General features: G+C 40.6%; 1 protein-coding gene across 1 annotated transcript in view; it reads left to right on the forward strand.

Annotated features, from left to right (window-relative positions):
• Positions 1-14,544, forward strand: part of scara5 (scavenger receptor class A, member 5 (putative)) — a 90,157-nt gene extending 75,613 nt beyond the window's left edge. Inside the window, exons 11-12 of the mRNA XM_030047738.1 lie at positions 6,499-6,687; positions 14,053-14,544. Of these exons, the coding sequence (XP_029903598.1) occupies positions 6,499-6,687; positions 14,053-14,186 (323 nt within the window). The 3' untranslated portion in view covers positions 14,187-14,544. The remainder of the gene's footprint in view (positions 1-6,498; positions 6,688-14,052) is intronic.
• Positions 14,545-19,072: the final 4,528 nt, after the last annotated feature.

Here is a 19,072-nt window from a genome sequence, read left to right on the forward strand (position 1 = left end):
TGCAGTGTGAAACGTCCCAGCCAAAATGATTCACCTTAACTTTTTAGTCATGCATCCGATGCCTGATTACTACCTGATTTTCTGGCCAGATAAATCAAGTGCACTCCCACCAGAGAGCGCATAATTCAACATAATTCACATATATTATGGTCCCAGTTGGCTGTCCACAGCAGAGATATGATTGTCTGTGAAGTATGGTTGCATGGTCCTGATTATTCCCCAGGTTTTAACATCCACACATGCTGCCTTCATCCAGAAACTTCCCTCTCCTTCCTCCTCCTTCCTCCTCCTCCTCCTCCTCTCCCCACAGTCTTTCATTTGCACTGTGGGGAGCCTCAGGCTCCTTAGAGGGAGAGAAGGAATGAAGAGCTGAGACAGAGATGTGAGAAAGTGCTGAATTAAATCTGAAAGGGTTTTTCATACTAGGTATATTCCAATAAACGGGGTTAACATTGGCTTCTTATTAAAAATTGAATATCAGCCAGTCAGTGATATGAGCCATATGGTGCATTTTGTTACATACTGTATAATGCAATAAACAATAATGTGATTTCCAACTATGTTTACCTATCAAGAATAAAATTCTGAGGGAAATATTTAATATTGGCACAAATATTGGCTTATAGCAGCTTCAACCTTAAAACATTGACATCAGCTTTCAAAAACTCATACTGGCTAAATTCTCGCACACACACACACACACACACACACACACACACGTATAGACCTCACAGCTCATTCCACTGTTACCGCAGCTGGACAATGTATAGATTTTTTTGGTGTTATAGGAGCACAAAAGGAACCAGTCCTAGATGCTTATAGTGTTACTCAACATGATGGTTTTTAGTTGAAATTAGTAGGTCCCTCGTGGCTCTAGTGCGGGGGGTCATGGTCCGGACCCTCAAGCTGACTTTCATTAAACTTCAGATCCCCATATTAAGTGATTTTACCTTACAGGGACCCTGACATGAAAAGATATATTAGTAATAAATTGTTTGGATGTCATAGTTGAACGTTGACAAATAGATTCAAAGTGAGGAAATTACAACATCATGTTAACATATTCACTCTTACATTTTTGTATGGTAACAATTACTAGAGAGTGAAATTACAGTTAAATTAAACCGCCCCTCATTTGTTGAGTGGCCTCTGGAAGCACCTCAGGGAACCCTGGAGGTCTCTGTCTTTGAAAATAGGACCATAAGCTACATAATCAAAAATTTCACCAATAGATCTTATCGAACTTTAAGGAAATGAATAAATCAACCCTATTTTACTATGTTTAAGTGAAGCTGTTGTCAAGGAAAATCAGTATATGTACATGTTATGGGATGAAGTGTGTTTCTCTGCAGTGGAAAACACTCTGGAACTGCTTCTTGATTCTCTATTATCATGGCAGTGGCATTTGGTTGGTTTCTTTAAGTCAGTTTAGGTAATTCTCCTCAAAAATAGGTAGTTGCCGTGGTGCTTTCGAAGCAGGCCTCTCCATCCTCAAGCCAGTTTATCGAACTGATTCAATCACCCATCAGCATCTTTGCTGTTTTCATCTTCGCTTCGTCTATTTCTGGTGAACTTCAGTCAATCACCCATATCACTATCGCCAAACCCAGCATACACCATGCTCACACTTTTTCATTCCTTTCATTCCCTCCTATCGTTGCAGTACTGTCTGCAAAAAAGCATCTTACCATAGAAGGTTGAAAAATAGATCTAATTCCTGATGCTGGTATGCTTTGAGGATATGATACGGACATCTGTGGCAGATATGATAGTACAATGTTATGGTAGACGTTAAGTTATGATGGGCTTGAGAATTCACTGTATAATGGAAGTTAAATGGCACACAGTTCAAATTTATGATGGTCTGATGAGGCTAATATCCTGTCTAGATAATGTGTCTGGCCCTGCTCTCCAGCACTTTGTCATCAGTGTCTCAGTCAGCATGCATATCTTAACACCGAGCAGCCGTCCAAAATACCAGAGCTGAACTCGTGTTGTGAGTGTGTGTGTATGTGTGTTTACCTCTCTTTCTCATTTCCTCTACGTGTCCTACAAGGTGATAAATCAGGTCATTTACACAAGTACAGCTGCTGCATAGTTTGAGGTCTACAAGATGTATTACTGATCTGTGAAACTTTTTCTTGATCATTTACTGAATACCACTACTTCTCTCTCTCACACACACACACACACACACACACACCTCATGTGAGTGCCTCTAAGATGAAACAGCAACATGCTTAAACCCTGACTCCAGCAGTTTGGTAAAAAAAAAAAAAAAAAAGACATCCAAGCCATAACATATTGGCCCTCGACCCCCAGCAGAGGGGGGAGAAGGCCTCGAAACAGACAGCGTCCTTCTCCAAAAGTTTGCAAGAGTTGTTTACCTTTGAGAAGCAAGACTGACATATTTGTCCCTCAGAGGACAAAAAGCACTATTTGGAATCACAGACTGAAAAAAAATATAGACACTTGACATGACAGCTTCCAAAACTTGGTTTACAAACACAAGAAGCAGAAGCAAACATTTTTGCACTTTTAAAAATACATGTAAATCTCCATATGTTGGTGTAACATATTCTTAACTCAATTATCTCACTCTTCCTATTGGCTTTTTGAAAATCTATAGTGAGGTTCACAATGGCAGCTCCCATATCTTGAGTTGAAAATATTTGTCAATCTTTTTAGGTGAGGTTAAGCGGCTAAATCTCTCTACCATCTTTTAAATCACTTCTTACAACTAAATTTATGTAATAATTTTCATTTGTTTGTGTTTAATCTCCTTGCTCTGGTTGGCTTATATGTCTTTACTTTGTATTCATTGTTGTGCAGTCAGTTTTCTGTTTGCCCGCGTTACAGTGATCCATACCTCAGAGACCACAAGCCGTCAGCCAATCAGAGTTGATGTTTCAAACATCATTTGGATGCTGAATTAGTCTTCTTTTTGATGCTCAGCGCTGTTTGACCTTGATGCATGAATGAAGTTGAAAACAGAGAAAACACAAGGGGAGGTGGAATTCCTGAATAGCACATGTTGGAGAATCAAATTTGGTAAACAGACAAAATGGGCAAAACAAAATGAAGCCTCTCAGCCATGTGGCGGTGCTACAATAACCTTTTCTCCACTCCTCATCTCCTCCTATGTTATGGCTATCAAAACAAATTTGGTTATATTCAAGCTCAGGGCCGAAACCACCATTTCAGCATTGGGGGGACAGATATGCCTGAACATTGAATTGCTAATATATTCCAGCAATATTTTTGGGAGGGACATTTTTGGAGTGCCTGAACATTGGGGGGGACTTGTACCTCTCAATGTGGGCATTACAGCCTTGTTCAAACTTATATTCCTAATGTCAATTGCTGTGTGGGTTTTGACTCCATTAATGGCCACTTGCGGCTAAATTCATTGGTATGATTATTATTATTTTAAGTTTGTATATAATAAGGAAAGAGGAAAGTTCCTTTGGTGATGAAACACCATCAAAGGAATATTTTTCTACTCATCAATATGTAATACATGCAGATCAAATGATGATGTCATGACTGGTTGTTCAGTTAATGACCTATTGCCACCTACATTTCCTAAAATGTTGATTTTTTTCAGTGTTGCAGGGTTTAAACAAGGACTTGGGCAGCTATTGAACTGGTGGTTTTCAGTGCCCCGTGCTAAAGCAATAACAGCAGCCTAGAAATGTCTTACTGCTCGAGTTTTTTCACTGGGCAGGGAGAAGTTTGTTGAGTCTGTAGTAATCCCATGCTGACACAGAGCGCTCTGCCTCGGTCCAGTCCCACAGCTGCTTCTCATCAGCAGAAAGGCCGGTCACATGCCCCTGAGACAGGCCATGCCGTGCCATGCCATGTCAAGTCAAGCCAACCTAGACCTGACCTGGCCCGAGCATCTGCTCCACATCTAACCGCTCACTAAACATTTCAGTTCCCGCACATCTTGAACATCCAGAACGGATCAGTGGATGCAACGTCATCCCTCAATTTAAGCTGACCTCATCCCATGTCAGCTCGTCCTTTTTCATCTTCTGTCCTCTTTTCAACTTTTTTTCCCATCTCATCTTATCTCATCCATTTCATTTGATCTCAGATCACCCTATTTTTTTCTGTTTGTATATTATTGCTATGACACATATCATTTGTTTATGCTTACTTCCAGTGATATTCTGCCTGGAGAATGCCACTTTTCAAGCCCCTTGAGGGTTTTTAGGCAATTCTCCTGCAGATTCCCCTGTTCATTTAATTTTGTATCTTTTATAACGTTTCTCATATGTGTAAATAAACAAACCAAACCAATCTCTTTTTATTTCATCTCTTCTCTTTCCACCTCTTCAATATTGTCTTCTCAATGCATCACACTCCTCATTTCATCTCCTCTCATCACAACTTTTCTAACCTCGTAATATCATCTGCTCTTTTCTTGAGTATTCTCATCTGTAAGATAATTTGAAAGAAATCTTAAGAAATTTTCATTGTGGTTGCAAAAAAATGAAACTTTCCAATTAGCACATATTTTGATATCAATACAGTGCATTTATGGTGAGGGTTGTAGGTCATTGTGTTTGTAGATGGTTTCTAAAGTGTTCTACCTATTTGCTAGGCTGTTGCTAGGTGGTTGCTAAGGTGTTGTAGGTGGTTGCCATATGTAGGCAGTTGATATGCTGTTCTAGGTGGTGGTTAGGGTGTTTTTGTGATGTTTCTGTGGTGTGCCATGTATTACAATGGTGTTCCTAGAGCATTTCTGCAGTGTATTAGGTGGTTGCAAGGGTGTTTTTAGGTATGTACGTATGTACCATGGCTGTGTCCAAAATGCCATAGTAACATGCAACAAAAATAACAACAAAATAGCAGGCTAGGTAAGACTTTTTAATACGTCTGAAATCTTGTTAATAATCAAGTGCTATGAGAATTTCATACTATTTTTGGTGAAATATTACACTATGCAAATTCTGGACACAATGCTGGCATAAGTATCCCACAGTTCAGTGCAGCAGTTTCCATGACAATAGTAACATCAACATCCTCTAAGCCAGGGCAAAGGGCCCTCAAAGAACGCATTTACTAAGAAAACCCCCCGTGCGCAACACGTACATGAGAGCATAACTAGGCTTCACAGAAGTGAAGGAAAGCCAAAAACACAAACTGCTGTCAGTTCACTCACATGCCAGTAGATGCTGGCACAGGTTACCATGGTTACACATCTTCTCCTGGCTTACAGAAAAAGACTTTCAGACGGAGTGTAGGTATGTGTTTATTGGGTGCTATGGTGTTCTGGGTGGTTGCTATGGTATTTCTAGGTGGTTGTCATGTTCTAGGTGGTTGCAAGGGTGTTGCTAAATGATTGCACTTCTAATCTTTTAGATGACAATCACACTGGTAAGTGCCACGTCAGGTCCGTAACACTTCCAGCTGAACTTGTTTCAACTTGAAACTGAAACATGGCGCTCATCTGTGTTCCTCCAGCCTTCAGACTTGACCAATCAAAACTGTCCAAACTGAATAAGGTGAAAGTTATAACACATCAGCAAAGTCTACAGAGGCAGCTCAAGTTGATAAGTCGCTTGTTGCCTGGCAACCAGGTGGAGCGATGGGTTGTGTCTGTTGAAACTGGCCAAGTGCTGCATTACACCTTGTTGCTGAGTCAGCAGTGCTGAGATTCTCATAATTGCAATGTTTTCTATTCTCGTGTCTCATCTTCCCTCCTCTCCTCTCCTTGGTATCTTCATACAACTGCTTATTTTTAGCTCCCTAATAAGGTGAGAGTGGATAAAAGCTTGCAGATGCATATGTTGATGTTACAAATTTCGAAACTCTTTCCGTCAGCTCCAGCTGTCGGGTCCTCAGCCCCTCAAGACTGTTGCCAGACTGTATGCCATGATGTTCAGATGATGGTCAGCAATCACTGAAAAATTACTTTTTGGCAAAGCTTCAATCCACAATTCAACCAACCACCGTACTTTTTATGAAAGAGTTCAATAAGATGAAAGAAGAAAAAGTCCCTAAAATCATGGTGTAATTTTATTTATTCTTTCTCCTAGAGCCATAGACAATTTCTGTGGTTTATGGAAACTTTCTGCTACAGTATGTTGAAAGCAGCCTATTCATCTAAGTTTGTTTTCATTTTGGTTAGATTTACAAGGCTTCATTAAACTCATAAACACTCTAAAGAAAAATAATCTGCTTAGCTTGAGTTCAAAGTTGTGCCAGTAAACACTGGCCAGAAAAAAAAGTCATGTGTTCCCTTAAATTAATGATGTTGGCGTAAGTAATGAATACTTTCCTTTTTTTGTGTATGTGTATGAACATGATTGCTTTTGATGCTCCTCATTAGAGCGTTTGTGTGCTTGGACGTTTCAGTAGATGTACAAACACCTTTACTCCTGTTAACAGATGCAAGTGTACACACCGTATAAATATATATTAGTGTATGTGGCAATTCATATGCATGCTTGCCTACAGAATATTAATGTATGTGTGTGTGTGTTCCAGTGGGGGAGATCCTGGTGCGGCTGGTGAATGGGTCAGGTCCTCATGAGGGTCGCGTGGAGGTTTACCACGAGCGCCGCTGGGGGACGGTGTGTGATGATGTCTGGGACAAAAAGGACGGAGACGTGGTCTGTAGGATGCTGGGATACCGAGGAGCCACCGAGGTTCATAAGACTGGACGCTTCGGACAAGGTACAAAAGAGCTGACACACGCATGCACACACACTCTCACACGCACACACATAAACACACAGCAGGGTTATGTCCTGTCTAATATCTAGCATCTAAAATGTGGCATCTTTGATAATTTACCGACTTTCAAACCTGCTTCTGTCCTCTTAAACAAACTGAGACTAATGACTGATGACTGACAAGATATTTTGGTCAGTGAGATAAATTATTATTTCTAGATCACAAAACTATCAGCGTGGAGAAGACATTAATCCTGAATTCACTTTATCACTCAAACACATTCCAAATACATTTCTAGGTCTTTTGCTTGTTTTTTGCTCTGCATTATCAAGATCAAATTTGATCTCATTTGGGCCACACTTCGCCCACAAGCAATGAATGGACATGATATTATCCACAAAGAAAAAACTTTAATATTAAACTTAAATATAACAATAGGAGTGCCAGTCAGCTGTTGAAGGTGAACCAAAGTATGTAAATCTTAAAGTACGCCAGATAGTCCTTCTTAAACCGCTTTTCATGATTCTTTTAACCAGCAAAAATGGCCTGCATGTGCACACTTCTGCCAACTCTTTTCGAGCACTTTATAACACATAACACTGCCATCCTGGGTTCAAACATGTTACTCCTGACACTGATTTGTGACCTGGCCAAGTTGAACTGAATCACCCCTTGCATAGTATAAAATGGTGGCCCTACTGCAGGACTTGAAACTGAACTTTGACCCCAAGTTGGGAAGAGTTTGAAATGGGACTTTTAGTTATTTTGTTGGGTCAGCTTACTCGCAAGCATTTAAAAGGAATATTATATGGTTTAAAGGGAATATTATAAGGATTATAGAACACTTAAACCACTATGCTTTCAAAATTATGGCATCATTACCTGATCAGTTTCAATAAATAGTTGTTCCTGCCACAGCACCTTGGTTAATACACTTCAGTATGCACATCATGACAATTTTGAAGCATATCCGGTGTTTTGCATTAGGCTGTAAACACAAGTTTATTGCCTTAAGCTTCTTAAGAGATCAGCGAGTGTATCTTGAACAATGTCAATAGCATCTCAACCACAGCATCTGCCAGCAGCACGTTCTCATTGTGAGATTGATGGAAGTCAATATAATTTTTCACATTTGTTTTAGCAACTGCTGTTTTTTTTTCTTAAAGAGTGTTATTAGTTGCACAGCGGTCTGAGGTGCTGCAGGGATTAATATTAAGTTTTTATGAGAAAAGCAGTGTAAGCCAGATGTCGTCAAGTAAGAATCTCAGAGGTCATATTCACCTCTCTCTCTCCTCTCTTTCCTTCTTTCAATTCATTCACCAATCACAATTACATCATTCAGAGCCTCCGTCCAGGCAGAGTTGTTACCAATACGTCTGGAAAATTGGTGAAAACACCCTTTGGTTCCAGGGGACAAACTCCAGACCATCAGCAGTGACTAACATCACTGTTGGCAGACCAGACAACATACCACAGTTATTCACAGGATTCAGTTTAGAAACACTTGAAAACAGCTTTTTTTCTGGTTCATCATATCTTTTAACCCTGACCCAGATTCGCTAAAGGTTTACGCAAGGACAATCATGCTATGCCCTTCAAATGACAATGCTACTTTTTAATTGTGTACTAACTTGTGTTCAAAATCGGGTCCATGAGAAGATCACAGGGGTTCCCCAACAACAAATAGATAAATTTAACTTTTTATGACATTTTCTGCAGGTTAGAACAACAAGGAAAGGTATAATAAGGTTATCAATTTTGATTAGTTTTGTAGTTGATCGCGATGCCAGTTTGATCATAGCTAGGCTGTCCCAAATTGTGTTGGGGGGACCGTGGTTTATTGTACATGTATTTTGGTGGTCCTTAACATTAAAAGGATTGGGAAGCCATAGTCTAGATTAGGTGATGTAAGTTAAGATTGCATCTTCTTGCACCAACACCTCCAAACATCAACTCGCCCAAAATTATTTTTGTAAGACATAAAAGATGCTTTGAGAGGTTGGAAGAGTTTGGCTGGTCAGAATGGCTGATATCGTCGCTTCATGATGTGTTGTGCTGCAGTTTCACACGGGATTTGCACAGTTTGTTTCCATCCTTGAATCTCAAATCAGAGAATAGCCCAATTATAAAGTGGCTTGAGGGTACCAAGGCTGCCAGCCTGGTAAATAAGTCTAACACCAAACAGTTTTACCATTTTATTTTTCCAGTTAGTGATGATGGGGCTGGGGTTTTTGAGGTTGTTTGTGCCATAACTTGATTTGCATACATTGTTCAGTGAACAAGATGAAAATTCTTAGCTCAAGCTCAACACATGCTCTCAGCTCAAGCAACTAAGGTGCAAAACATTCAGATTCAGATTTCTTTTGTCATTTTTATGCTCTACATAAAAACGAAAGTGTTTCACACATGCTACCAGTCAATGAATATGCTTCAGTGCAATATATCAATATAAATAAAAGCAATAAATCAAATATATGAGAGCAATAACAAATAAACTAAAAACTGTGAGGCTAAAAGAGAATAATCAATGAGTAAAGTGCAAATAGAAACAGTTCCATGTGTACCTGTTCTGATTTAGCAGTCTAATTGCTGTGGGAAAAACAACTGTTTAGCAGCCAAGTAGTCTGTGTTTTGATACTCCTGTATCTTTTCCCAGAATGCATTAGTGTGAGCAGGCAGGAGGAGGGCTGAGTGGAGTCCTTTTTGATGCTGTCTGATGCTGGCGATCAGATGCTGGCGATGTGTTGTGATTGCTATGTACCCTTTGATAAAGCTAGAGCAGTTAACATAATTTGCCATTTTGATTCTTATTTATGGGACGTGCAGCCTTTCACTCCTTCTTGGCCATCTCTTATCGAAGTGATTAAGTTTCTGAAGTCCCACCCTCCTCATGAAAACTTCCAATGTTGAAGTGCAGTTGCCTAGCAAACATTTTGGCATCACTTTATGACAGCATACACCAGTGTTTAATGTTTAATTTCATTGTCTATGGCTTTTACCTGCATCATCATCATTTTTTGTATATTAGTTGCTGTTTGTGAAGTTTGTGGTGGGTTCTGTCTTCCTTAATGCTTAAAACCCTTGTTCCTCCAGCTCAATCTTTTAAGCTGATCGTCTTGCAGGGGAATTCCAATGAATAGAGCAATAGTCCATTTCGGTTTACCTTGCATAAGTGAACTATTACTTCCATCTTTCATGGCTAGAAACAATAGGGCATGGATTGTCTGGCCCCATTAGCAGTGAGGAGAAACAGACACAAAGCCTCAAGGAGAATCAGTGACGAAAAGTGGCCTTCAACAGAGTCCAAGATTGTCTAATTTTCAACCTTTTCACAAGGTTGACGACAAAATAAGGCTCATTTTGGGGTTGCAACCAATTTAAACAACCAGCCTTTCAGTCTGCAACATTTGTCTCCTAAAAACTGACTGATTCTCCCCTTCAGCCTTTCCCTGGGCGGTGCCCTCAAATCCCACACAATGTGTTGATGGTCAGCTTATTTGTGCAAACTTTTGCATGGTGAATTTGGTGAAAGCGGATGAAGCCTGGCCAGCAAACGGTGCCATAAATGTGTGTTGAGATCCAGAGTAAACGGCTTAAAGGTCCGTGTCGATTAAAGTAAACCCTCAGGAGGCCCAGAGGAACAGCTGGGGTTCATGTACAACAACACTGAAGCTGGCTACCGCCCCGGCCCCACGTGCACGCTCCCCATGCACACCTCGTTTTCATCCTGTGCAAGCCTGCCTGGACACACGTGCGCTTTGTATTTCATGCTGATTTCAAGATGTCAGAGATCGAGCCTGTTGCACTTTTGTTATGTTACCTTTTAAGGCCAACCAAAGCAGTGTGAGACTGATTTTGGTCAGATTCCACACACATACTTTATATGTGAATGTTATTTCTTGACCAAGGCAATCATTTCCAGATAAAGGTGCTTCCTTCTGTCTTGTGGAGCTACTGACCCACTGAAGAAGTCTCTTGGATGAGAAGACAAGAATCCACAAACAAGCCCAGTTGCCCTTGATTCAACTCTCATTGAACTGCCATGACCCAGATAACTGAGAACCTTCACAGATTCAATTTAAGCGGCTTGCACCATCTCAAAAAAAAAAAAAAAAAAAAAAAAAATGCAACTCTTGGAAAAAACAAGGAATCCTTTTAATTTGTTGGCAAGACAGCAGTCAAATCTAAAGATATTAAATATACTAGTATTCAAAAAACTCATATTTTTTTAACTCTAGTTGGAGGCTCCAGTGTAGGTCTTAATGTGGTAGAAAACAGGCCGAGCTGAAACAGGCAGACCTGGAAACACACCAGTTCTTAAACCATGGCCAGTTCTCTGAAGGAACATATTACTCACAGGCACACAAACACACACACATACACATACACACACACAGATCTCTGGGTGCTGTTTCCATCAGCCCCGGTGCAGGACCAGCGCTCCAGTCCTGATGGTTGTAAAGTTCAAGGAGTCGAGTAAAGGATCTGGTGTTAAAGCAAGAAAAGGCATGTTTCATCCTCTGAGCATAAACTTAATGGAATAACAAAACACAAAGCCTCACTTACAAAGGCAGAAAAACTAATGTGTATTCCTACTGTTGAGGCTTTTTAAAGACGTTTTTCATTTGTATGATTGATCAAAGTTGTCTGTCTATACATCAGGCCCATGTCTTATGTGCTTGTGCTTTTGTGAACTCTCTCAAATGTACTTTTAAAGGAAACGCAGACGGTCTGATTTGCCAGTTTAGTGAATTATGCCACGAAATGGGGTTCTCATGCCAAAAACCTCACACTGCCTCAGGAGGATTATGCTGTAACTCTCTCACTGTTATCACTGTTTTGATATTGCACGTTGGATGTCAATCAAACCCATCCATTCATTTGTGAGGAGAATAGCATAAGTGAGCTCTCTCTGTTGTCAGAAACATTAGTATTTACAGTCTGAGTATACAGGAACGACTTAGCAAAGAGGTAAACGTGAATTGCAAAAGAGAAATTTTCCATGATATCCAGGTTCCTAAGATGTGATGTTTTGGAGGGCAGAGAGCATGGATGACCTTTAAAAATGAATAATTCAAAGTTCAATGCACATAATAAGATTGAAGTACATTTTTCTCCAGTCTGTGCTGCTTAATTTAATAAAATCAAGTCTGCCTCTTTTTTTTTTTTTTAAGGTAACTGGCAAGTGTAGTCAAACCAAAATACTCTAAAATATTAAAAGGATGGAATGTATTAATTCCATCATCCCTGGACCAAATCTGTTATGAACAATGAGATTTCAACTGTTAGACTCTGGTAATATGTGTCATTTTTTAAAATGGTCGTAATGTGGCTGTAATTTACTCTTAAGTCTACCTAATCTTTACAATGCCTTCAAATTATTACCAGTTGGAAGAAGGAAATTAAGTGAGAGATTAAGAGGATGTGAGACAGGCTGTCTGTGTGCACTTGGAAAACATAATGAATATCGAGGCAGACTCAATAAGGAGTTGTCTTTGCTTTGTTTGGTCCAGAGTTAACATAGTTTTGGCCCCATGAGCCTGCTGGCTTGATATTTGACAAGTATCTTTTGGAGCGCTTATATAGAAATAGCTTAAGTGACTTTGATTGTATTTTGACTTAATACTCTGCTTTACCTTGGGCTTCCTTTCATGTGACAGCGCTCTGACTTAAAATATTGTGGCTCTGTTGGCTGCATCTCCCTTGGAAAAAGTTTCTCAATCACATTTTACATACATCTCTTTCTGTCTCTCGCCCCTGTCAGTTCAGGTCAATTTCAATTTTTTACTGGAAAGAAAGTACAGAACAATACTGTCAACATATCAAGATTAAAAAAAAAAAAAAAAAAAAAAAAACCTTCATTTTCTCAGTGTGTGTGTCTTTGTATCCTGAAAATGGAGGCTTTGGGCTGCTGCATAATAAGCTTTTCTACCACATATTGACTGCCAATAATCCATGCCAAAGTAGTTTGTGTTGGTTTAAATGAACAAATCCTCTGAACAAAAACCAACAAGACTAAAAAGCAACCTTATTTTCCACTCTGAATTGTCTCTCCCACGGTCAGATATCTTCCTACTAGCGCCATGACTTGGTCGAATTTCCAGATGACAGCTCAGTACACCTCGATGATTTAGAGCAGAGCTGCAGAAGAGGTGGTAATCTCCCCAGTTACAAGACTGCAGATGCAGCTAAAGAGCCATTAGCGCTCGGTAGGCCTGTCTTCTCTCCCATGGAGGATAAATTAACAAATCTTGAATCTTTACATTCCTGTATCAGAGTCTGAACACTACCAAATGTTGCTCTATCACTATCTTATTCCCCACAGCTGAGCTCTTCAGCTATCTTAAAAAAACAAAGTTTCAAAATTGAAGGATTTTCATAAGCCTCCAGTGGATCAGTTTTTACTATCAGGAACTTAGTTTTTATAGCTAAACTGTGCTGCCAAAAGCTCTTACCAGCTGGAACTGTGTATTTGTTACCAGATACAATATCAACTTATCACAATTCTGTGAGAAAGCATCAGGATTTGTTGGAGCCTCGGAAATGCTCTCTTTTACACAAAAGCTCCGTCTTCTCCTAATGGTGAATGCTTCTTTAGACTTCACATTGAGGCTTTTTTCTGTATGAACAGTAACATCTCTCCATCTAATATCACTTTCCATCAGAGCACTGAAAACTGCCTTTATCAATTGAATTTCTGGGGACAAACCTCTCCCATGCATATGCTGGCATTCATGCTTCCCGTGCTTAATCACGACGACCACACGCCTGAAAAATTTCTTCCAGTGTTTCAGTGGCACTGGAGGAGAGTGTTGCCTCAAAATCCCCCCCAACAAGAAAACATAAAATACCAGAATCGTCCAGTGGTTCAGGTTCTGTAACTCGGTCAATCCTGGACGGAGGCATGTTTACATATCTGCATCTGTTTCGCTTCAAACTTCAGCTGGTCATCAGCCTCACACTCGATCCCCAAGGTAGCTAATGTGCTTCGTCATTCTGGCTGCAAATCCATCACCCTGATTGTGTCCTCTGTGTTGCCTCGTTCTCTGCAAGAAGAATGAACGAGCCATTAGAGGGAACGCTGACCTTGGAAAGTGCTTGATTTTTATTCTCTATTAAAGTGATAAAAGCTACAAGATCAGATTTGGTCTCATTTAGGCTGAGGTATAACTAAGCTTTGCCATCCCATGTTGACACCTATGTACCTGGATGCAGACTACAGGTTCACAAGGCTCTTCAAGGGTTTTGAAGAGGAAATTCATGAACAGCAATCCCTGATCAATCTCTACCCTCTTGGTCATGACTTCTCAGTCTCTCTGTTCCACCTCACACCCCATCTCTGTTCATTTCTCTCTCTCTGTGCAGGTACTGGTCTGATCTGGATGGATGATGTAGCCTGCATAGGGAATGAAGACACAATCCACCAGTGCAAGTTTTCCGGCTGGGGCAAAACCAACTGTGGCCACGTGGAGGATGCCGGTGTGACCTGCGCCACTTAACATCCGTGGTCCTGACACTGTTGCACCAGTGGACCATCTCCTCAAACACTGAGTGCCTTCCACACTAACAAGCTGCAAGGTGCACCTCTTGAGCTGGCTTGTTACCTACCACTTGACCCTCGGGTGTCATATTAGCGGTACGCTGCCTTTTTACCTGCAAAAAGCGCCACCCCACCTGGCAAACCACCGTCTTGTCCGTGAAGAGCGCCACCAAATCTGCTGCCTTTTCAGAGGTTTACCACTAAACATGTGACCATTTTTTTTAACCTCGAGGCTATATCTTGGGGCCACTATAAATACATGTGTTTTGAATTCTGTATTCTTTGACCAACAAAATTTTGTTTTACATAAATAAGCCACACCAGATGAGCTAGTAAAAAGTGGGATGGTTGCATGATGGGAATTAGAGAGGTCCCCTGGTCTATATGAAGGGTCAGAGGTCAGCTTTCATAGCAGTAGAGTGAGGTCGCCCTCAGGGGCTAGTTTAGGCTCATTTTTGCTGTTTTAATCTCGAAGGCAGGGAAAGCTGATCCTCTGTCGGACATTAGGCACAACTTCATCCCTGAGCCCTTTCATCTGTCAGCTATCGTCTCCAAGTTGTTGAGGAGCCGGTTCAAAACGCCCACATAAGGAAACTGACAAGAACATTTGTTTGAGAAATTGATCTTTCATTTGTGAACAGCTGCTGTCCGCAGTATTATTGTATGAATGGCTTTTAAACAATGCTAAACATGCCATAGTGTTGCCTATACATATAGCCGACATTGCTTAACACTTCTTAAAAGAAACTGACATGAAAATGGAGTTGAAGGAAAAAACATTCTGTGACTAACAAAACTGTTTTGGTGAAGTTTATCAGTCACAACAGTTGGTCTGTTTGTTGACGGATGGAGCGATTAGGAAGGGGAGAGAACAGATGAGTATAAACAGATGGATGGATGGACCCCTGCCCCGTACGATTTATAACTCCACGTCTGTCAGCGTTTAGTGTCTCTGTCCGCACAGCCAAAAGTTGGGTTGTTTCAGCATAACCGCACACACACACATGCACGTACGCACACACACAGCACACCAACCACAATGGACATGTTTTTCTTTATAGTTTTATGCCTCTCTCAGTGGACCTTAATCTTTATGGCTGCAGTCAGCTCCACAAAAGCTGGTACTTCCCTTGTGTCCTCGCTCACTTCTCCTTCACAGACCTGAGCCAGCAGGCGACATCAAATCTCAGATCGCGATACAATAAAGGCAGTAAACGTTCTCTGTACCAAATCCTATTATATATTTGAAGTGTGGTTCAGAGGAAACATTGTGCAGTGCACTCCAAAAGTTGGCCAAATCCGAAAGCTCAAGTATGAATTTGCCCCTGAAGGCTGTAGTGGAAGTCCCTTACCCAATGTTATCCGTACTGAAATCTCTATGTTTGCTGGCCTCATTTAAACAAATCAAAAATGCCCTGGCCTACTTTCTCTTTACGAAAAAAAAGAGGAGTCTGCACAGCATTTACTGTATGTTGATCTTCTGAGACCGTGTTTCTTTATGTCCTTGTGAGAGGGAACAACTTTTTCGGATGGGAATTTGGCTTTTCATGGCAACACACCAAGAAATAACTGTTTCTACCTCATGGCCAAATGCAGAGGTGGTTGCTGAGGCTGATGCTCCGTTTATGTATGGAAACCATGACTCTGAGAGAAGACAAATTACAGAGACAAAATGGATAAAGCCAGTCTGGAAACACAGGGAGAATGAAGTGATAAAACAGACCCAGCGGACTGAGGTATCTAATCAGAAATGCAAGAAGGGGGAATAGGCTAGATTTAAAATTTAACAGGGAACGGTGGGTCGGTAAAATGTTTTTTTCCTTATACATTGTCTGCATTAGCAAGACCTGTCAAGGATGATTTATTCAATAGCTTGCACTCAAAAGCCAGAGTATAGGGTCTCATGTGTTTCATCTGAATCAGCAGATACATCCACTACTGACAACATCTTGTCAGAAATATTTTGAGTGAAGAATGTCATGATCATTTTGCACAACTGTATTGTCACGTGCATTTATGATTTCACATCACCAAATACAAAGAAACAGATTGATCGTTCCTATAAAGCGTGGCAGTGCCTGTTTTGGTAACAAGAAAGCTAGTGAGAAATCTTTCTTGTTTTGTCTTGACTTTTATTCTTAGGTACATATACCTCTGAGGAAAACTTATCAAATAGTTCACATGCATTGGAAACTGTTGTATAAATCAGTAATGCTCTTGAGGATATTTTTACCGTGACTTAAGCAACACCAACAGTGCTTGGCTGCACCTTGTGACTAATGCATCCCAGTCATAAGTCACTTATTATTATTGCTATAAAAACTGAACATGTGCACATATACAGTGCATGTCATCTTAAATTCTTAGAGCTGCACAAGGTACATTTTTTATTAACAAAAAATCTTATCGGGCTACTTCTGAAAATGCAGTGCAACAGAGAATCCATGCACCGATGACTGACATGCTGCCGATTCTCTCTGTTTGCCCCGAATTGATTTTAAGTGGCAGGAAAACATTGCACCACAGAGGAAGTGATGAATCAAGTGTGAAATACTTAAGTGCCTCAGCAGCAGTGAGCAAGAACTCTGTCCAGGAAAAGCTGGACTCGACCACTGGACTCTTCACCACCCCAACCCCGCTAATAAGAGCACATTTCGTTTATTGACATTACCCTACAGGATTTCTGGGTAATGAAATTCGCCAAACTTAAAAATAATCAAACATTTACCTCTTACTGCCTTTTGGCACCACCAGTGTGAATTATCATCCAAGTATGATCAGTGTGGGGAAGTTTGTTTTGGTACCAACAATTTGCTGAGTTCCAGAGTACCTCCTCATGTGTTGTCCCTGGACCACGGGGGACACGGGCAATAGGAACATAGAAGTAAGACAGGAGACAAATTAAAGGAAAAATCAACATAAAGTGTCTTAGTAAGGTGGTGGGCCACCAACAGCTTCAATGCTCGTTGGCTCCTTGGGAGGGATGGAGCTCCATTCTTGCAAAAGATAATGCACAGAGAGAGGGAGATGATGATAGGGTTGCAGTGCATAAAGTGCTCATTACAAAGACAAATGCACATTTGAGAGTTCAGTGATTCAAAAACCACAGGCACTGCTTTACAGAGATGTGGAAAAAAGTGATGTGGTCAGATGAGTCACCATATTCTGGACAAGTGGGCGAGTGCATGTGTGGCGTCCACCAAGAGGAGACAGGCCTGAATGCTGGACCCTGGACCCTCTGGACAGAGAGGGGATCAGCTGGCTCTGTTATGCTGTGGGGGGCAGTCTACTGGTACAGTTCGGCTCCCCTTGTCCCTTTAGAGGAAAAGCTCTCTAAAAAAAAACAATACAAAGTTACTCTGAGAGATCACCTTTATCCTGTGGTGGAACATTTCTGTCCTGATGTGACTGGTCTCCTCCAGGACGACACAGTCACAGCCTTCACAGTCACCAGATCTCAACCCAGTTGAGCAGCTGTATGGGAGATTTTGGACCGTGTTAGACAGCGCTCTCATCAAAATACCAAATGAGGGAATATCGTTTGAACGGCGCTCCATCACTCCAGCAGAGTCCCAGAGATTCAGTTAATCTATACCAAGGAGAGCTGAAGCTCTTCATGTGGCTCATAGTGACACCTTACAAAGACGCTTAATTTAGTTTTTTCCTTTAGTCACCCAACTATGCATTCAGTATATTAGCAGTACTGCCTAGTTGCACCAGTTTGTTTTGTAAAGCATTTGGTTAGTGTGCCATGAGGTGAATTTTCTGAATAGAGTGAAGTTCAGCATTCGGAAAAAAGAAAGCATATTCAGGGCCACAGGGCATAGAGTGGTAGAGGCTGTAAGTCCATGATAGGAAATAATACCATGCAACACACACACACTTGTACATGGCCTGGACTGTTTTTATCTACATTACCAAAGTGTAGCAGACAGCACAGCTGAGTGGTGGCCTGGCTTTGCTGTATGGTCCTGATCTCTCATTCATCTTGCGGAGGTTTCACAGTCAGGGGTTTGGCTATAGAGTTGCTACAGAAAAGCTCTCCCTTTCTAAAATAGCAGCCAAAGATAACACCCAGTGCTCCAGTGCTATATTTTCACTCTCCTCATTTGTCATCCCCTCTTTGAAAAAACAAAACGATCCTCTTTTTAACAGAGTTGCAAACAAAATATAATTGATGGTCATTCCTCTGAAACATTTCCTCACAAAACAGATAATTATTTACACAGGTTTTTTTTTTTTTTTTTTTTTTTTTGTAGAAACATGGATTCTGATGTAGAATTACTTATGATTTCACAGTAACTGGATACCAATATGGTGCAATGCAATGTTAACCAGTAGTGTGTTTTGATAGCAATATATAGAAACCCAGATAATACAGCTATGAAGGTGTGACAATTTTATCCTCCTTTTCTCTTTGGCATGAAAGAAAGCAAGACACAGTCTACGAGAGAAGCAAACGTGGTGTTAAAAAGGTTGGAAATTATTACTTTTTGAATGTCCAACAGCAATTGGTTGGTCTGCAGGTCTATCATCTCGCTGTTCTCACTATCTTTAAGTCAGGGTCAGAGGTGAGGGGCAGAGCTGTTGTTGCAGTACGAATAATCTCATTGGTTGAGTTGGTTCAGTCTTTACTCCAAAGTGCACTTAGAACTGTGGTCAAATATAAATAAAAATTTAAACGGTAATGTTTAAACAGTCAAACCTCAATGTAGTTTCTGTTTCTTTTTACATTGAGAATACACTGCACATCCGTGAAAAATTAAAGACACTTTATTTTCAAATATAACAATAACAATGCTTGATAAATGCCTTCAGAAGTATAAAATGACAAATGCCAGGGAG

This window comes from Myripristis murdjan, chromosome 24 (genome assembly GCF_902150065.1).
Source record: "Myripristis murdjan chromosome 24, fMyrMur1.1, whole genome shotgun sequence".
Classification (NCBI taxonomy): domain Eukaryota; kingdom Metazoa; phylum Chordata; class Actinopteri; order Holocentriformes; family Holocentridae; genus Myripristis; species Myripristis murdjan.